This window comes from Stegostoma tigrinum, chromosome 1 (assembly GCF_030684315.1).
Source record: "Stegostoma tigrinum isolate sSteTig4 chromosome 1, sSteTig4.hap1, whole genome shotgun sequence".
Taxonomy (NCBI): domain Eukaryota; kingdom Metazoa; phylum Chordata; class Chondrichthyes; order Orectolobiformes; family Stegostomatidae; genus Stegostoma; species Stegostoma tigrinum.
In genome coordinates, this window is record NC_081354.1 from 50,703,468 (window position 1) to 50,725,559 (window position 22,092).

At 38.3% G+C, this 22,092-nt stretch overlaps 2 protein-coding genes across 4 annotated transcripts in view; one reads left to right on the forward strand and one right to left on the reverse strand.

Annotated features, from left to right (window-relative positions):
• The window catches only part of lrba (LPS-responsive vesicle trafficking, beach and anchor containing), an 856,602-nt gene that overhangs the window by 348,657 nt on the left and 485,853 nt on the right, over nt 1-22,092 (reverse strand). The gene's annotated exons all lie outside the window — the stretch shown is intronic.
• On the forward strand, nt 20,074-21,861 carry mab21l2 (mab-21-like 2). The gene has a single exon (XM_048526994.1). It carries the CDS (start codon nt 20,465-20,467, stop codon nt 21,542-21,544), a length of 1,080 nt encoding a protein of 359 aa, XP_048382951.1. The 5' UTR covers nt 20,074-20,464; the 3' UTR covers nt 21,545-21,861.

Consider the following 22,092-nt stretch of genomic DNA (forward strand, 5'->3'; position numbering starts at 1 on the left):
TGTCTAATGAAAGAGAAACATACAAGTAAAATGCACTAATCTATCCAAAGAAATATACCGTCTATTGTTGAGTTGCCTTTCGTCGTTTTATATACACAGAATTGCGTGTTGAATTTGTAGCACAAAACATGCCCATCCACTAACAGACCTATGCTTGTGATTATGCTCCACGTGAACCTTCTCCTACTTTATTTCATTTCACCGTATCAATTTACTCTTCTGTGCCATTCTCTCTCAACTATCTGGTAGTACAGAGAAACAGAGGTTAGGTATTGCTGAAAGAAGACATTTTGTCCAAACTTTTTATCTTACACACATTACAAGAAAAATCACAAGAATATCAATTGAAAGGGAAAACCAACATTTATATATGGGAGGAGATTGCTGATTGGTCACCAAGTAGACTTTGACTGGTAAGTGCATTGCCATGGAGAATGCAATAGTGGTTGACAGTTAACTGCCAGGTTTGGTTTAAAATTTAAACATATGGCTTGACTCCAATTTCTTGCGCCAATGCCCTCACCAATGAGCCACCAGTGGCTGTCACCTATTTTGGTGACTGAAACAGGCACAGTGCATGTACATTTTCTTTCTTTCTGAAACGAACAAGGGCTCTACATATTTATATATAGTTTGCAGTACACACAGGGATGCCACACTGCAAATCTGACTCACAATCCTAAATGGACTGTCAGCATAATTCTTACCACATTAAAGGTTATCTTGCAAGTGTTACCAATTACAGAATCACATCTAATGTTGGGCACTGTGTTGCAAGGTTTGTCCCAGAGTTCAACACTAATATGTTTGACAAAACATATGTTATTCAGCAATCTTCACATTCTTAAGTATTTATTTTGTTTGCTTCAACCACATGGTAGCAAGTCAGACATTCTTAGCACTTTGTAAGTAATTATGATTGTCTTTAATTCCCTATTGGATTGATTAAATTATTAGCTTTGTGTTGTGGCTTCAACTATGGAACTGTGATACCTAAAAATATCTTCTTTACACCTATTCTCTCAAACCACTTCATACTTGTAGACATCCTTAACAGGTTATCTCACAAGCTTCAGCTTCCTCCTTATAAGAGACTCTGTCCTGTAATGAATGAGTGTCTAGAATCCTTGAACAGATTAGTTTGAAATTTTTTAAATCAATTTGTTTCATTGTTCTCAAAAGGCATATATACCAGAGGCAACTTGTAACAAGTCAACTAAAAAATACGAGAGGATATTTTTGACAATATAAGATTGAATTTATTTAGACATAGAGCGCCATCTTCACATTCCCTTGCCTTTGAATATGAATGAAAGGGGAGTCAAAAAAACACATACCATAACATCCCAAGCCATGACACTTTTTATGACATTAAGACAAGCAAAATAAATATCTCTCCTGACTGCAAAGATATAGATGTTGTAGGCAGCAAGAAAGTTACTTGGAAAATAGTTTGACTACAATTAATCAACTAACAATTAATCAAAAGGAATCTAGAGCAATAGATAATTTGCATTAAAAAGTTGGTTCTCTGAGTTGTCTTGAGTTTCTAAAACAGTAATTCCCACTAGTAACTGATAAATTGGAAAATTATTTAGAACTGAAACCATGCGAGAGAAATAAAATGGGCTTAGGCAATTGGATAAAGAGGTTTGCTTTTTATACCACATTTCATGATCGCTAGACATCTCAAAGCATAGAGCTGCCAATGAAAATGTCTAGTGAAGAAAACCTGGCAGACAATATATGTACAGTCGGCTCCTACAATAGCTTTTTTTTTTCAAAATTCATTCATGGGACGTGGGAATTGCTGGCAAGATCATCATTTATTGTCCATTCTGAATTATGGGAGGGGATATGAGCTGCCTTCTTGTGCCGCTACTGACCTTGGGTGCAAGGACATCCACATTTCTATGAGTATGGGAGCTCCCAGCATTTTGACCACATGGCAGTGAAGCAAAAGTGTCAGTTTTGAGCCAGGATAGTGTGTGACTTGATAGATAACTTGCAAGTGGTGTTGTTCTCATAAATATGCTGTCGTTGTCTATCCAGGAGATAGAGGTCACTCGTTAAGAACAGGACTGAGGAAGAGTTTGGGTGTACTACTAGATTTCAACTGTCGCTATTGTGCATTTATGGTGAAGAGAGTGAATGTTGAAAGTGGTGGATAGCAAATCAATCAAGTGGGTTGCTTTGTTTTGGATGAGAAGTTTATTGAATGCTGTTGGAGCTTTATTCATCTAGATAAGTGGGAAGTATGCTGTCCTATGTGCAACTTGTGCCTTGTAGATGTTGGACAGCCTTTGTGGGGGACAGGAGGGGAGTTACCTGCAAGAGCACTCCTAGATTTTAACCTGCTGTTGTAGCCACAATATTTATATGGCATGTCCGGTTCAATTTCTCATCATTGGTGTGCTCAGGATATTGATCGTGGGGGATTCAGCGATTGCAATGCCATTGAAGATGGAGGCAATAGGTGGATTTCTTCTTGTTGGTTGTGGTCACTGCTATTAATGTGGTGCAAATGCTACCAAATGTGATAGCTAAATCCGGCACGTCTGGTCTAGAGTTCAATCTGACCAAATCAATCAACAAGAATATTCAATACGACCAGTTAATGTGTAGATTAGAATCCAATTAAAGGGTAAATATTGCCCATGGCACCAGGAATAGCTTATTTGTTCTTTCTTAAAGTAGTACCATAGGATCTTTACATCCCTTTGGGAGGGCAGATATAACCTGTTTAATGTCTCATCTGAAGGATGACATCGCTATCAATGGAACACTGGAATCTTGGCCTTGACTTTGAAATATATACATGCACAATGTGGAGGTGGAAAGCAAGTGTCAGGCAAAGGAACTTGTATCAGTTCGCATTGATGTCAGTTTGTCTTAGTAGGGATCCGATCATGAAATGTGGAAATAGCTTGGAGTAGGAGAGCTGTGCTTTACAACAGTGCTTCTCGGGAAATCATAGTGTTCCTATGTCATGAAATATATCAGCAGTTATTCAGAGAACTTCATGTTGTATTAATTGATAAATAGTTCACCTAACAAGCCACTAGCTACACTTTATATGCAGAAAATATGCATTTGACAAATGTGATCCGAATATGATATCATCACTGTATATGATTGTTATTCCTGTACTGAGACTTATGATACACAAGGAAGAAATAGTATTTATCACAAATTTATTTAAGTTACACCATCTTTGCTTCTTCACAGTAAATTTGTGACCCAACATCAGACTTCTGTTTTGTGTCACATCAAATAAAATGTTAAACAATAAACTGCAGCAATCGGTTATTTCAGGAAGTTTTTCAAAACATTTACTTTTCTGTTTCATTTCAATCTGTGCAAGTTTTAAAATTGTCAGCCTGTTTCTGCTACCACAGACTAAGCACACAATCCAACAGTTACCTTAACATTCGATAGTTAAATGCTATACTTCCTTGTCAACAATAAGCATGTTTCAAAAAGCAGTAATAAAATGTAACACAATTATCAAGCTAGAACTAGAGTTTCTCGCACTATTTTCTGAACTATTGAACAATTTTATTCTATATTTGTGCACCTACCCCCTAACCCCTCACAGCAACATAATGTTCCATCAGCAGGTGCCAAATTTGTGAATAGCCTGATAGCAATGAGGCCACAGTTTGTTTTACTTATAAAAACCAACTGAGTGCTGTACAGTTGGGATTAGAAGTCTCAATCCATTACCATAGCTCAGATAGCTGATGATAGTTTTATACAGTAAACTGATCACAAAACAGACTTAGAAAAGATTGTGCAGAAACACTGAGATGCTTGACTTGTTTAGCTGACCTATGTCTACTCATCAATTTTGGAGACATAAATCTCTGAAAGATTTTTGTCTCCAAAATTGATAAATGTTATTGTAAATCTTTACTTTAGCATAAATACCATTTCCACCTTTCCCTTCTAGACTCTCTTCCTATCCAGGGAAGAACTTATCTCTTTTCATATTTTCAAATCAACCTGTTCAGAAACGTTAATACACCTATGGAACAGGTGCGACTTAAGCCCAGGTTCACAGACAGGGTCACTACCACTGCACCACAAGAGCCCCTATTTAAACAGCTCCTTTATATTTAAATCAGCCTTGGGAGAGTATTAGATTGTTTTTAAATCAACCTGTACAGAGATGTTACAACACACATTTGGAGCATCTGGGATTTGAACCCAGACCTCCCTGGTCCAGAGGTTGTGACACCACTGTCCCAGAACAGCACAGAATCTTTTGTTTTTGTTTTGCTTTGTTTATTTATTTATATCCAGTATTGTTATCACACACAACCAAACAGCTTTTGTCCAACCACCAAATCAACCATGTTACTTTTCATCTATCATTCATCACCACTAAAATCACCCATTTCCAATTACACAAATTACATGCAATGCCCAGCAATGGCAACGAAGACCACCAAAAGAGAGGGAAAGGTTGGGAGCAACGTGAAAATGTTTTTGGAAAGGGAGTCAAGGCACTCAAGCACTGCAGTGCCCACTTGGCTCAAAACACATCAGATTGGTAGATAGTGTGTGTTCCCATTCCAAGAACACCAGGGCACAAATGTTGCTGTGAAAAGGGGCAGAGCGTAGACAATTATAACCCACTCCACTAACGGATACCTGGACCTGTTGATAACCTGGCAATGCCTAGAAGAACACCCACGAAGATGTCCTCGAACTTGACCACACATCTCCACAGTGGATGCCCAAAGACTAGGAGCCTAAAGTTCAAGTGCAACCAAAAGCACAACAAAAAGATTTTACAAATAACTAAACAAGGGGTGCATCTGCCCAGAAGCAATATATACATGGCCCACAGACTCTAGAGCAAAATAAACAACTGGACTGGGAGTCCATGAACCACACTAGCCTATGGTTGCATAGGAATGCTGTATGCAACATCTCTACCACAGGACCCCAATGGAAAGCAGGGGGAAAGAGCACAGCACTTTTTTAAAAAAAAATTCTAATCAATCTGTTTAGTGATATCATAACCCACCTCTGGAGCAGGTGGAACTTGAATCCAGGGGTCCTGGCTCAGAGGTAGGGCCACTACCACTATGCCACAGGAGCCCTCAAAACCCAGCTCTTCATATTTTCAAACCAACCTGTTTGTGCATGTTATGATACCCTTCTGGGGCAGCTGAGACTTGAAGCTGGATCTTGGACCCGCAGATAGGAAAATTACATTGTACTACAAGAATCCCTCAGAAACCAATTCCTTCTTTTCAAATCAATCTCTTCAGAGAAGTTATGAAACATATTTGGAGTAGGCGGGACTGTACCAGGACACAACTATTGAACCACAAGAATCCTACCAGAAATCAAACTTTGTGTGTTTCTAATCCACTGGTTCAGAGATGTTGTTATACACTTCTGGAGCATATGGGACCCGAACCCAAGTCTCCTGGCCCATGGGTAGGAAAATTACCACCTCACCACAAAAGACCTCAGATCCCAGTCTTCTTTTAAAATATTTTTGAATTAACCTGTTCAAGAACGATATTACACATTTCTAGAGTAGTTGGGACGTGAACCTGAGTTTCCTGGCTCGGAGATAGTGATACTACCTGCATTACAAGGGTCCTAGGACTCAGCCCATTTTTCTTCTTAATTTTCATGTCCAGATGTTCTCTTCAATAATAAATGTTTGAAACCAGCCACTAAATACAAAAACCAATAAGCATCTTCTGCCTTCGATCAACCCTGGAGTTGTTCTTTTTGACCCTCAGGGTCCAGTGATCCAATAGCCATGCCCCTACCTCTGAACCAGAAGGACTCAGTTCAAGTCCCACCTGCTCCAGAGGTATGTGATAACGTGTTTGAGCAGGTTGATTACAAAATAAAATTCGGCTTGGCCCTTAAAGGAACCTGCATTTCTCTCACTGCCACGGCTCACTGTCCGCAATCACCTCCATTTCAGACCACAAAACTACATCAAATAGCGGGTCTCAAAGAGAGCAAGACTACCATTTAGGTTGGTAGTAGGGGTGGTAAACAAGATTGTGTCTTTAATTAAAGCGCTACCATACATACAGCAGCATAATAGAACCAATAACACTCTGTCCTTGAAGAATAAATGCCATTTATTTCTCTTTTAGAAATAGAATGCAACATTTTGCAGATTCAACAACATAGGATAGATGGAAATAATATTGGTGTGGTCAAACATATCACAGCATTATTATTCAATGTAAAAATATCAACCTTACAGATATCATTTTGCTATTTTTGAGAACATTTTGTTTACAGCTTTGCCAATTGAGAAATAATGAAATCCACCTTACTATGTACTCTAGCCAGTCAGATTTTCAAATAAACTGAGCTAGGAAATCTTTTATGTACTTGTCACAAAGAGGTCGAGCAATTTATTGACCATCACTGGATTCTGTGTCAATGCTGAAGGAAATATGAGGGAAGGTTGTGGCTACCGTTGTGGAGCTCATTGATAATGACATACCTGCCTTCACCACCCATTATCCATAGTACAAACTACTTAGGGATAACTGAAAAATCAATATCCTCCTTGTGCTGGCTCCTGCTTTACCCTGTGTGATTGTCAGCTCCTGTCTAGGGTCCAATCTGACAAGAAAGGGCCTGTGGCTACATGATGTCTTCAGAACACCTAACAAAGTCGAGTAATTTTGCTTCCATAGCCGCCTCATCACTTAGCTTTTGAGTGTTGGATCTGCCTCTCATGCAGCCTCTCCATTTTACAACAAATACATGTAACCCAAACACACTATTGCCATCAGCTGTGAGCCAGGAAATCCACTGACAGCTTAAACAAAACAGAAAGTTGTAACTGTCATAATCTGCATCACACTTTCACGCCAACAAGGTTGTTATCAGCTGGGGCAAGCCCTGGAACACACAGCTCAAACATCCCTGAGTAACCCAGTCATAAATTTTCATGTGCAGTGTGATAAAACACACGTGAAATAGTCATGAATTGCCAGGTCCCTTGTATAACATGCGTCACTTGGAAATATACAAAGCAGGCAAAATGTCACAAAACAGCTCTTTTAACACTACTCTTTTAACGAGCTGAAAAGATACATATTTGTTACATTTCACATTAACTTGTGAAAGTTGCTTTATTGAAACGAATCTGGAAGAAATTAAGTTTAAAAGGAGACCATCTAACTAAACACTACAATTCACTCAATAATGCAAATTGTATTTAAACTTTGAAAAATGACAATGCAAATGATAGTGGGATAAGAGCAACATTGGCACCAAGATTTGTAAGTGAGCTATTGGAAAAAAGTGAATGCAAGGAAGGTGGTTAGTGATTGCAAATTGTTAAGTAGCCTATTTATAAAATGATGGCAAAGGGGCATTTTATTCACCAGTAAATCTACTACATGTTTTACTTCCAACAGACGTACCAAAAATTAACAGCAGCTGGCATCAAATTGTTAAAAAGTTAAATGATCAAGCAGGTTTAAAGATGTATTTCTTATTTTCAGAAATAAACTTAAAAATTGAAATCCAAAATTGCAAGTAGCCCACAAAGCAATTATCTTCCAAATTAAGGTAGCTTTTTCCAATGGTAGAATACTGCTTTCTGTAAACAGAGAGCATACGGGAACGGAGTGAGGAAAGAGGAGTAAACATTTGTTCTCTCATGTTGATCTTGTTTTGCACAAATACTAGAACAAATTTATTGTTGGCTGAGGGTATAATGGTAATAAATGAATTGCCCAGATATATGATACAAAATGAAATGTTTACATCTTCACTTTTCCTAAGATTTAACAAAGATGGAGTCATACCTAGCAAAGATAAAGATGGTTGCGGTCATTGGAGATCAATTATCTCATTCCCAGCAGATAAATAGAGGAATTAATGTAAGTAGTGTCCGAGGCCCACCATCCTCACCTGCTTCTTTAGTGACTGTCCCTCCATTATAAGGTCAGGAGTAGCTGGTGACTGCATAATTTTCAGTACTATTTTCAAACTGTCAAATACTGATGCAACCTAACAGTATTTGCAGCAAAAAGCTGGACAATTTCCAGGGCCAGATTGGTGACAAGTAACATCTGTACCATCCAAGTGCCAGAGCAATTATCATCTTCAACAATAGAGAATCTAACAGTCAGCCCTTTACTTTCAATGGCATTGCCATTGCTGAATTACCTGCTATCAACATCCTGAGAGTTACCATTGATTGAAAACTGAACTGAATTAGTCATTTAAATACGGTGGCCACGAGAGCAGATCAGAGTAAAGGAAGTCTGCAGTAATTCACTCACCTCCTGACCTTCAAAGCCTGTGCACCACCTACAAGGCACAAATTGGGAGTACTCCCTGCCTGGCTCGATGAGTGCAGCTCCAACAAGAAGCTTGACACCACCCAGGACATAGCAGCCCACTTAATTGTTTGTGAATATAGTTCCAATCATTCCTTCCATCATTGATGTTCACTGGTAGCAGTGTATACCATCTGCAAGATGCACTTCAGAAATTCATCAAAGCTCCTCAGACAGCACTTTTCAAATTCATGACCACTTCCATCCAGAAGGACATAAGCAGCAGATAAGAGGGAAGAACACCATATGCATGTTCTCCTCCTACTCAGCATCCTGATTTGGAAATATATCACCATTCCTTCAATGTTGCTTGCTCAAAATCCTGGAACTCCCTCCCCAACCGTTCATGGACTGCAGCAGTGCAAGAAGGCAGCTCACCATCACCTACTCAAGGGCAAATAGGGCTCAGTCAGTGATACCCTCAGCTAATGAATGAATTTTAAAAATGACAGAAGTGTGAAGGTATACTCTCCATTTATCTTGGTAAGGGATGCTCCAACATCACTCAAGAAAATTGACATCATCCAGAGAAAAGCAGTTTATTTGGCACACTGTCAGCCACTTTCAACAGCACCTCCCTTTGAACCACTGTGGCAACAGTGCGTAACTTCCTCAAGCTGCATTGCAGTAACTCAGTAGTATCCTTCAACAGCTCCTTCCAAATTTGTGGCCTCTACCACCTTGAAGGACAAGTGCAACAGATGGATATGAACACCACCAACTGCAAAATCCCCTTCAAATCACACACCATCCTGTCCTGGAGCTACATCCCTGTTCCTTCACAGTCGCTGGGTTGAAATCAAGGAGCTCTCTTCCTAAAGCATGATGTGTACCTAAATGTCACGGACTGCAGCAGTTCACAAAAGCAACAGAACACCACCTTCTCTACGGCAATTAGGAATGAACAATGAGTACCAGCCTAGCTAGTGATGCCCATGTTATGTAAAAGAATATTTTTCTAAAAAATGTAATGAACTGCTGATCTATTATGATGATTCTGAATGCTGATCAGGAGCCAAGCTCAGAAAGTTAAATATCAGTGATACGTAGCAGTACTGCAGTTTCCCTGGATGGTCACTACTGAGCAGAGAACAGAAATAATGCAAATTAATATTATTTCTTATGAAGTTTATCAACGGTAGGATTTGTTGCCATCATCTGCCAAGTAGCTTTCTCCCAAGTAAAGAGATGCAAAATTAGGAGTCCCTATGGTTGGGGAAATAACTGTATGTTTCAAATATTTATGTTTCTCTAAAAACTAATCTCCAAGATTAATCTCCTCTCCAACATTCTTTAACTAAGTCGATAGCACCACATCTAGCAATAAGTGGAATGTTAGTAATAGTAGTTGCAATGATTTACTAAATTACGTAATTTTATTGAAATTTATTCCAAAATTTGGGAGATTTGTGTATAAAAATGAAAACTTTGACATTGGAAAGACTTTAAAACTTTTGAGGTAACTTGTTATGGTCTCAGCCTAATGATTAGCTATGCTCCTGTTAAAATGTCATGTACTTTTGTCTGCATATCTGACAGCGAAGTGAAAGGCCATGGACAGTGTCCAGCCCAGCAGCCAGATCACTCTGAAGCAGTTACAGTCATAGATCAAAGCTTTCCTACAATCACTAGAATTTAGTTTAAAATTGACCTACACAGCCTGTCACTAACTGACAAGCAGATCAGTACAAAATAAATGCTCCTTAAAAGCTATAGATAATAAGGAAAACAGAGCGGGAGAGACATAGAAAAGACATCAGTACTTTGAAAGTGTAATATCTTAATTCGCCAAAGAGGCTATCTTACGGAAAACTTCATATTTAAAATAAAAAAGTTGCTTACTAAAGATAAAACCAAAAGTCAGTGTAAAGAAGCCCACTTAAATCCATACAAGCATCACTGCATACGTTTTCCTTGACCAATCATTTTACCACGATTCTAATTTTTCAAAAAGCTGTTTAATAATTTTCAAAACTATTAGTTAAAATTATGGTGGTAACAGAATAAAGCCTTAACAGTATGCAATTACAGATGATTGTTAATTGCTATCATACTTAATAATGCATAGCTGTTAATAGACTTTCATGGTAAAACACAATTGCAGATTGCCCACAATATTTGGGCCTTTCAGCAACAGCAGTGAATGGCTGCAAAGACTAAGTTCAAACATATCTTATGGTCTTCACACAGCATGGGTAAGCATTTTTATGCTATATCATAATTTACAAACCAACATCAACTTTCCTTAGAATCTGTGATTTAGAGAAGAATTCATTTTAAATAGTTCCATCAAGGTTTTGAACTGAAGCACAAATCCATCCTCGATCAATAAATTAAGCTTCAATGTTTTATCTTCATATATTTAGTTTTATTTGTGAAGTTTTGTTAACTTCAAATATAAGAAAATCTTAAACTTGATGTAGTATCAAGCACTATGATATAGCACTACTGTGGAAGTTAGCTGTACTCAACTTCAAGGGTTTTGTAAAGCAGGCTTCAAAAATAATTAGAGATAGTTGGAACTGCAGATGCTAGAGAATCTGAGATAACAAGGTGTCGAGCTGGATGAACACAGCAGGCCCAGCAGCATCAGAGGAGCAGGAAGGCCGAAGTTTCGGGCCTAGGCCTTTCTTCAGTTTTTCTGAAGAATGACCTAGGCCCAAAATGTCAGCCTTCCTGCTCTTCTGATACTGCTTGGCCTGCTGTGTTCATCCTGCTGTGTTCATCCAGCTCTACATCTTGTTACCTCTTTAAAAATAATTATACAGTTAAAGTATGAAAAAAAATCTTCTAATAAATTGTTCCAATTCATTACAGTTGCTTGTTTAGGTAAATCAGAAATGTGATCATATGATTTAACTTACATGTGCCGCTGAGGTGGGAAATCAGCTGATCAGCAGCAAACAAAACCAGCAGACATGCAAAAGATTTATGGATGATAATACAAAGTAGAACAAAATTGGAAAACTGATTTAATTCACCTACTGATGATTTTTATACCAACTTCTGTGGACTTAAAATGCTAAATTTCTATATTCATGAAAACAGCCAAAGAACAAGTAATTGTTTACATTTGTGGTCATGTAAATGTCCATCACTGCCCCTGGTAGATTTAATTATTTTTAATGAATATTACATTAAGGTAAAAAGTCTGCACTTGCCAGTGCTCCAAACAAAGATAACTCAATGCCTGAACATGAACCCATTCCAGCATTACATGAAGTAAGTGTATGCAACAAAAATGCTATCTTGTGCTATAAAAATATCCCATTCTGTCCAAAAAGACTTCTCACTATCTCCGAGACATTGATTGATAAAGACTCCATATCTGACAACTTAAATAAAGCGTCAGAGGAGAACTGTGGCAATACAATACTGAAGCCATTGTCTTCATTGCCTCAGCTCATGTGCTGTTGAAACCCATACCTTTATTGCTTCTAGATTTGACTACTACAATGCTCTCCTTGCTAGTCCTCAAACTTCCATCCTACATAAATTCAAACTCATTCAAAACACTGGTCCCAAGACCCTAATTCACACAAAGTCCCATACACACAGCTGTGACCTAAATTAACTCCCAATGTAGCTAAACCCTCCTTCTAAAATCCTCGTCTTTGTGTTCAAATTCCCCCAGAGCCTCACCCTTTCAAACTCCAACTTCCTCCAACTCTATAAGCTCAGATTTCTGTGCTCCTCCAATGTGGCAATTCAAACATGCTTGGTTTTAATTGCACCACCATTGGCTACCAAATCAGTTGCCTAGGTCCCAAGCTTTAGAATTCACTCCCTGAATTTCTCTGGCTTCTTGATCCCCTTGAAGAGGCTCTTTAACGTTTACCTTTTCAATCAAACTACTGATCATCTATCTGTTTTCTTATGTGGCTCAATGTCAGATTTTGTTTGATAGAAAATTTCCATGCAATTGTTGTTCCTTAAGTGATCATGCTCCATAGAAATCATTGGGGATCTGTATTTGAATAGAGGTGTTAAAACCTTCAGGAAGGAAGTGGAAAAAAAATAGAGGAAGAGAACTTTTGGAACTGCCTACATAAATATGGTGAAGTTGCAAGTAACATTCAAGGCAAGAATAAAGGAAGATGGAGTCTCAAAATATCACTCCTTTCCCACTGCCAGTTATATTTGCCAAAGCAGGTTTGAGGTTTGCAGACTGCCTGACACCATAAAGTGGGGAACCAATTAGGCTCATTGACAGCCTCATAAAACACATTTATTGTAGCTTGATTGGATTTTCCAACCTGCCTGAAATTTCCTGACCTATTTTTTGGTGGGGATAGAAAGAGGACTTTTAGCTGCTGGACTCAAACACCCACTTGTAGTACTGAGGGTTGCGCTTCAGGTAAACCTATTCCTACCTTAATGGGTGACGGTACAGCTGGAGCCAAGGAGAGTTCTCATGTAACAACCCCACACCACTATGGATGCCTGGCTGTTTCATGTGCTCTTTTTTAAGTAAAATGTTTTGAAAGGTTGGTGAGAGGCAACCTCCTATTGAAGCACTCTCCCAGTCACATAGCATTGAATTTGAATTGCAGACTGCTGCTCCTCTCAAGGAGGGTGGCCTCTGATTGAACTTACAGTCTCAGCTTAAACAGCCAACACACTGCCCTTGATTGGTTAGGGAAATTATCTGCATGCTATGAAGGAAATTCCTCCATGGGACGAGGTTCAAACCCAGAACATCCCTGACTCTTGTCTCAAAGCAAAGAAAAAAAATCCCACATCTTTATCGTTCATTCCAAACATCTTTTTCAGAGATAACAAGTATCTTTTCAAAGCTAGGTACTGACACTGGAGTACACCGATAGAACATGTATCAAACTGGTTACTTTCTTGTACACATCACCGCTTAAATACTTCAGTCCAACATAAAGGACATTTCACACAAACAGTAATCAATCAAGAGAAATGAATGAGTGTAAAATATTCACAAATCCCTAAAAAAGTCACCTTGCATCATAATTTAGATGATTGCAAAGAATTGTGATGCTTTGCTAAGTGGAAAGGTCCATTCTCATCATTGAATTTTCATAAAATGTACTAATTAATCATGCCCAATTCAATATCTAAAATATTAGACCATGTTGAATCAGTCAGATAAAATAATTCTGAAAATATCCTTTAATTGGGATAATTTTCAATAGAATTTGAATAAAATGACATGACACTTTTAACTGAAAGTTTTGAAACTGAACAGAAGTCACTTAGTTTAAAAATTGATCTCTTTATTAATAGTAACTATTAACTTAAAATCCATAACTTCAAACACCGAGTTGCAGATTGGTAACACTAGATATGTGCTCCTTAGCTGTACATCAATCCATGTTTAAAATTCCATTCCCACCTGCTAAGTTGTTTGATATTTTGAGCATGTCTGCCTTTTCAAAACTTTACAGATTTGCAGAGGTTTCAGAAGTGTGCAAATCAGTGCAGTTAATTCCCACAAACTCAATATATTTTTAAAATTTGGCCTCACCAACCAGTGACCATGTAGTCTCCATTCAAGAGGTGTTGTGCTTCTGAGCTTCAGAATTAGATCAGGATCTCTGTCACTTTGAAACAGAGCTCACCTGACAGGGAAAAATATGACCGCGACATGTAGTGGTATGACTGCAGTCTTCTTTGTTAGTTCTCTGCCCAAAGGCAGATCTGACTTACAGTGCTGCTGCAAACAAGAGTAAGAGGGCAGGTCCTGGGTCCACCCCAGCTGAAATGAGGATTCAACTTTGGGTATCAATTTGATTAACACCAGCTGCCCACGAAATGAGCCAACTAAGTTGCCCAAGGAGTCCAAGTTATGATGGCCACTTTTATACGCATATTGCAGTCCCAGCAGTGGCATACAATGGAAGGATTCACAGCTTAACACTCAACATGTTTGGTCACATTATGAACATGCCTTCCTCAGCCACTGACTCCTGGAATGGGATTTGAACCTGGAACATTTGACTCAGAGTAAGGGATTCTACTGTGCACCATTAGCCCTCCTTGCATGACTGCATTACAAAGTCAAATATTAGTAAAGTATCTGAAGTACAGTATAATGATACATTGTTGATAATATTATACATGTAAATCTTCCATTATTTAAGTTTTGTTCTTTTTATTATTGGATCAGGTAATGCCCATTATTTTAGCACATCTAATTTTAACAGCAATTTTACTAGAATGAATGTGCTACACTGATCACTCGCGTAAAAGGAGGGGTAATGTTTAATGCCAATAAAGTTATTCTGCACATATCAGTGCCATGGTCAAGTCTATCATAAACAAATTTATTTAGGTTTTTATTCAAATCAATACAGATCAAGATTTCACTGCACAGTATATGTCTTTAAGTTTTCAAGCTTAAATACTCTATAATAAAATAGAAGGCGATTACCTTGTTACAGTATGATATATAATGCAGATACAATGATTCTAAACAGTAAACTTTCAGATAAGCACACCAGATATTTACATTTACACAGGAAAAAGATGTTTTCTATTGTAAAGTAAACAGGATTACAATTGGCAGACAGAGGCACCCACTAAGACCATTAACCAGCACCGTATGCATTGCTGAATAATTGTTTTCCAAATCTATTTATTTTCCTGCTGGAATTTGAGCTTCATCAAGACAGCAGGAATTTATTAATGTGACAGATAAAAACATTAGTCTTTCCCATACTAATTTCTTATAACTGGCAATGAAGTGCAAGCTTGCACAGCACGTGTCACAAGGACATTAACTGGTCAGACTCTGATAATCTCCTAAAATAAAATTATAAACATGGGTAATTGTCAATCTGAAATTCAGGAATGAGGATTCAACTCTAGGCACCAATTTGATCCACATCAGCTGCCCAGACAATTGAGCTAAATAAGTTCCCCAAGGAGTCCAAATCACAGTGGCCATGTGCACTTTTACTCGCATGTTACAATCTTGCTTATGATGGAAGGATTAACAGGTTAACACTATCTATACAATGATGTCAACCACTTGTTTTCACTTTATGACATGGCAATTCACAATATGTAGTACTCTGAGATGAAACCAGAACTCTGACATCAATGTAACCATAATGCAATTCTTTCTAACTGTTCATATGCAAAATATCAAGACATGATAAAAAGTAAATATTGGATGAAAAGTTGGCAATATTGCTGGTATTGTCCAATTCATTTTTTTTTTGCCCATCATATTGGAAAAAGAATGTCTGATCTCAGCATACATTTTAACCATGTTACACTCAGAGATTGTCATGTTGCACTGAGGAATTTCTAATCTTCAATAAAGTATTGCATTGGTCAGTGCAATAGAACAGGCTGGATCTGTGTTTTCATGGAAAAAGAAAATGGTTCATATACAAAAGTAAAAATTAATTTTTAATATAGAATCCTTGCCTCCAAAAAATCAATCCTTGAAATTTTAAAACTAATTTTAGATCCTGTCTGGTGTATTTCAGAATGAAATTATGTGGTAGTTTTGAATCAGTGCCTGCCTGGAACGGTATAAGTTTCTTGTTGCATATACTCTACATACTGGAAAAAACAATTTACCTTGACATGATTTGTAACAGTCAAGTGGAATTTAAAATCCAAACTGTGCACCATTGTAAATTCAAGTCTTCAAATCCAGATTGTGCCAATAGTTGTTAGAAATTACAATCTTTCAATTTTGCTATGGTTTGGAACTTTGTTCATTTTTCAAGATGGTTATTTTATTACTACTTTTCAAATTGTTTATTGTACAGTTTAAATTTAGAAATAAGTACAATGTCTCCAGTTAGGAACACTACATAGGTTCTTCTACAGTCCTTCATGAGCCAAAAATAAGAAGTGTTACTCAGAACAAGTTAGATTTTATTCGCAAAATTCAGAATTGGCTGAATCTTCAATGCTTAAAATATATACAGATTCCATTTTCTTTGAATTTACTTGCAAATTCTATATCAATCACACTTTCACCTTTAAAATTTCAAATATCATAAAGCTTCAGTGACGAACAGAAAAATGTAAATCATGTGAATTATTTCACTGTTCTGATCATTGTATATCCTAATGTCCCAAATTTGGCTGCATTGCCCAATTACACAAATGAAATGTGTGCTAGTCATTTCAATATAGAAGCCTTCAGTATCATTGATACAATCACCAGTTTACATCAATGTGTGTCCACTGCTAGTATTGTATGACTCATTTTTATTTCTTTTTTTGCCCATCATATTGGAGGAAGGAATGTGTTATCTCAGCATACATTTTAACCTTGTTACAAGATCGTCAAGTTGCACTGAAGAATTTCCAATCTTCAATAAAGTATTGCATTGGTCAGAGCACTTAGCCCAATCTGGATCTGTGTTTTCATGGAAAAAGAAAATGGTTCATATACCAAAGTAAAATTTAATATTTCATAGTTAATACAGAATCCTTTCCTCCAAAAACTCAATCCTTGAAATTTTAAAACTAATTTTAGATTTTGTCTGGTATATTTCAGAATGAAAATATGCAGTAGTTTAAACAAATGTAACTAAAAATTTAACTTATCTAAACTGCATTGCCCAAGTCCAGAACAAGAGGAGAATATTTATGGAAAATATTTTTCCATTCACTGAATGGTTTTAACTAGCTGAAATCTCACTGCTGCTAAATGTGGATAGGTACCTGAATCATGAAGTAGCACAATGTACCACAATTGTGGCAACAGTAATGAAGGTCAAAATGATGAATGACCATAACATAATGTGCCCACATTCATAAATCACATATTTCTAAAATTAAAACTGTAAAAAAAACTACAGTACTTATAAACAATTAGGACAGAATTGCTTTTTTTCCCCCCAGAATACTCAAGACATCTTTGCAATAATTCTAGCAATCATATAGAGCAACTCAGTCTTATTAAAACTAAACATATACAAGATCCAAAATAAGTAGTGTAAAAAGTCCTTTAATTCCAAACAGAAAAAGACACAATGTTTATTTTAAATAAATGTACTTCACAGAAAGCTAACTGATACTTAAATGTTACTGATTAGACTCATCCAAAACAAAACTTAAAGACAAAATGTGATTTAAAATTAACAAGTCATATGAAACTTTCCTGTACTTATTTTTGTCTTGATTTTTCTACTTGAAAATGGACAAATATGGATTAAACAGCTGAATTGGTCAAACAACGAAAGGTTTTAGTCACCAAAGTTTAGCAGCCACTTGGTTAGCCCATTGTCCTTTCGTGTCTAATTATACAAAAACAGTTTTAAAGTGGTTACACAACTCAGATTGATACAAACTTTTAGGAATCATGTCATTGTGTTTAAACTTTTACATATTTTTAAAATCTGCTAAAAGGCCAAAATTATTTTAATAAAGACAATTTTACCCGGGATAGGACAAAACTACTATACATGTTAATGATTGTTAACAATTGCTAATTCTATCAAAATAGCAGTTCCTTTTATTATTGATCAAAATGACCTAGTATTGTTGAATTATTGAACAAGACCTTGCCAATAAAATGGTGCAATACTTGTTACAGTGAAGGATTTTACTAATAGTATCACCTGTCCAGCATAAATAAAACACCTATGTGTTTACAGATATGTAGGGGCCAGCTTGTTTATATTTTAGCTCGATCTTCCTCACCATATGCACCCCCCAACCCCAAAACTTTGGCTTTGTATGTTTTTTCCCCTCTAAGACCTTGTAGATAAAGTCGCTGCCCCTCCCTCCTCGAGTACACGCCATAAACACACAGTAAGCTAAACAAACATGTTGTGGAGCCATCCAAGTGAAAGCCAAGCCTCTCATATTGTATTTGTTGTCAAGGAGCAGACCTCCTCTTCCCCAGGCTCATTAGTTGAAGTATGATGAGAGGTGGTAAAGAATGAATGCAGTTCAATTCATTGAAGGCTTTCAAGTGGCTCTCAAAATGGAGAGCTCCTTCTGTTTGTCTCCCTCGCTCATTCTCTCTTTCCAGAATCCTGCTTCAACGACCTGCCAATTTCTATTTACTGCGCCCACAAGGAAGTGCTGATGGACTAAAAAAAATCATGCTAAAGAGTGACATTTTATAGTCGCCTTTAATTATTCACGCTAAAATTGCATTGACAGGATATGTGCTATAACGTTTTCAGAGCAATATGGTAAAGGTTTCAGGGCCAGCACACCTTTTATTTAAAAGGGTTAAATTGTTAAGATATTAAGAAAGTAAATTAATATTTCTTTATCAAGTTATAGAATGCGATGTACTGCATAAGCCGTGAAATCCGTAATTCAAAGTACAATTAAGGTTGGCTACTTTGCTTAAAGGGCCCTTGAATTAATAGACGTCTCCCTCATAACAGCGCAGTTGATCGTTTGGAACTTGATTATGCTACCAACTTTCATCAGTAACAAAATAAATTATAAGAATAGTGATAAATCGGTTCTTTCGAAGAATTCTTCTTGGCAGTATTTCAAATCTTAAATCATGTAGGTGTTTTACATCGTACTATTTTAAGCTCAACTTTACCAGAATTCCTTTTCTAAAAAAAAAATCCCGCACCTTCTGCGGTTTTTCGACAAGGGGCTCCATTAGCTGTCGTCAGCTGGAAACATTCAGTCTCACATCCTGCAGCAACAACATGGCTATGGATAATGTTTTGGTTTTAGTGGAACAATAAATAAGTAGATGAAAATGAGACGAATCTATGGCTGAGTCTAATATTTGGAACAGGGATAAGGCGGCTGCAAAGTGAAGCACGTCGGCCTGTCTCGCACCACGGACAAGCCCATAGTAAGGACGGTGTCGAGGTCGCGTGCTGAACCACCGTCCTGGAAGGAGATGAAAAAAGCAGCTCTGGCCGCAGATTAATAAAGATTACAATTACGCCTTTTGCCAACCAGTTCTGTAGCAATATAAAATCTTAAGATGCGTTGTGTTCCTTCCTCCAATAAAAGTTCTGCCTGAAACAAATGTTGAAGTTCTATTCTTACAAACCCACCGATTCACGGTCAGGGCTTGGTTTATAGAAAACGAATCTTAACGGCATATGTTCAGGCATTTACTTCGAAAACACCCTCCTCACCCCTGTTTATCGAAAAACACTGATATGGACGAAACCAAATACCAATCTGTCCAAAGTCGGTGAATTTACTTCACATTTATGAAGTCTACGTATACATGAAAAAGGGCGATTGCGAAACGTTTATAATTAATTTAGCAATTCAGTTCATTTCGTTTTTATTTGTGGCTAAACATAATACTGGTATACATTTTAAAAGAATCGTTATAAAGAATGTTCTCAAAGTATTGACACAATTCAAATGTACCACTACATTATTATAAGTGCAGAATGAAGACTGATACAAAAGCTTGGGTCTAGAGAAATAAATGAAAGCGCTTGTTTAGACCCAGTGTCAGAACTGATTGTCGTATGTAGCGGAGCCACTCTCGCAGCTCTAGCCCAGGATGCAGTAGAGTCCCTAGACCGGATTTGAGTGATGGTGCAGCATTTGATCCAACCGCTGGGCTGCGGCGGAGACCCCTGTCCGTGCCCGGGCGCTGGGCTGCGGCGGAGACCCCTGTGAAAGCTCAAGGCCTCTCCTCTCCAGCGGCTCTACCCGCGCGCCGCTGGCTCCGCTATTGACAGCTTGGCCCGGATTGGTCGGAAGTAGCAGCACGTGCACGTGGGGCTGGGCCTCCCGCTGCTCAATGCGCATGTTCAGCTCAGAGGGGACCATTCATAAACTAAACTCTTCCACACTTCCTGAGCGTGGGGAAAGTGGCCCGAGGAATAAAAACAGTACAAATCAGCAAGCGGGGCAGACAGAGAGAGACAGAAATGAAAGATAACAGCAAAATTTCGTCACTCACACTCAAAGCTTCAGAACAGCAACAATCGCCACTGCTAAAACCAGTGCGTTTTGAAGAAACAAGTTGTTAATTTGATGGAGTTAGTTGCTATTTGTATTGTATTTTGCTGACTTCTTTCTAGTCGCCATCCAATTACATTTAATGCACTTGTTTCAAGCTTGTACCAGAGAAAAAGTGGGTGCCCACGGAGCATCAGGAAGCATTGGATTCCTCAACCTACTGCGAGACTCCAGTGTACAGCCCGGACCTGAGTCCCAACATGATCGCGGCTCAAGCCAAGCTGGTCTACCAGCTGAATAAGTACTACAACGAGCGATGCCAGGCTAGGAAAGCTGCGATTGCCAAGACGATTCGAGAGGTGTGCAAGGTGGTCTCCGATGTCCTTAAAGAAGTCGAAGTCCAAGAACCTCGCTTCATCAGCTCTCTTAGCGAGATCGAAACACGCTTCGAAGGCTTGGAGGTGATAGCTCCAACAGAATTTGAGGTGGTCCTCTACTTGAACCAAATGGGGGTCTTCAACTTCGTGGACGATGGCTCGCTACCTGGCTGTGCCGTGCTAAAACTGAGCGACGGGCGCAAGAGGAGCATGTCCCTTTGGGTCGAGTTTATTACAGCTTCAGGTTACCTGTCAGCCCGAAAGATCCGTTCCCGATTTCAGACCCTGGTAGCACAGGCAGTGGACAAATGCAGTTACCGAGATGTGGTGAAGATGGTTGCAGACACAAGCGAGGTAAAACTAAGGATCAGAGAGCGCTATGTAGTGCAGATCACGCCAGCTTTCAAATGCACGGGCATCTGGCCCAGGAGTGCGGCTCAGTGGCCCATGCCACACATTCCTTGGCCCGGTCCGAACCGGGTGGCCGAAGTCAAAGCTGAAGGTTTCAATCTCCTTTCCAAAGAGTGCTACTCCCTGACAGGCAAGCAGAGCTCGGCAGAGAGCGACGCTTGGGTTTTACAATTCGGGGAAGCTGAAAATAGGCTACTGTTAGGGGGCTGTAGGAAAAAGTGCCTATCCATTTTAAAGACTTTGCGCGATCGACACCTCGAGTTGCCAGGGCAGCCCCTCAACAACTACCATATGAAGACACTATTACTCTACGAATGCGAAAAACACCCCAGAGAAACCGACTGGGACGAGTCATGCCTTGGCGACCGCCTCAACGGCATACTGCTCCAGCTCATCTCTTGTCTCCAGTGCCGGAGGTGTCCTCATTACTTTCTTCCAAACCTAGATCTTTTCCAAGGAAAGCCTCATTCGGCTCTGGAAAGTGCGGCTAAACAGACATGGCGATTGGCAAGAGAAATTCTTACCAACGCAAAAAGTCTCGATAAGCTATAGTTCGCTGAGTTCTACATGTTCTACAATTAATACAAGGCACACCAATGTGAACTTAGTAAATAATTAAAACAAAAAGACTTGAAAAGAAGCAAACGGACTAGAGATGAGAGAAATTCAAGGTACATTTTAAACTAAATGTTGACAGTTTTGTCTCGATGTTGTCAGCCTGTAAGGAACCTTTATTTAAAAATGCGGTCTTTTAAAGACAAAGAAAACTTCTGTTGTAAAATGTATTTTGCGTGCCAACTTCAAACTTTGTGCCCCTTAAATAAACGTGAACGGTAATAAAGTTATTTACCTGCATTTTGGCCCGTTAATTTACATCTGAATATTTTCACTTGGCTTCATTACTGATACATTTATTGCGTTTTGGCATGGATCATTCCATAGTTACATTGTCCCACAATTGTAAATTAATTGCTGGCAAAATGTTAGAATTCACAATATTAAATTGCCTCTATAGTTTTTGAAGTACAAAGAATTTGCAAGTGTGAATTGATTTCCTTCATCGTTTTCAATATTTTTAACATTAAAATTAAATTCAACAA

Coding starts and splice junctions, on each gene's coding strand:
- mab21l2 (XM_048526994.1), top strand. CDS start 20,465: ATGATCGCGGCTCAAGCCAAGCTGGTCTACCAGCTGAATAAGTACTAC.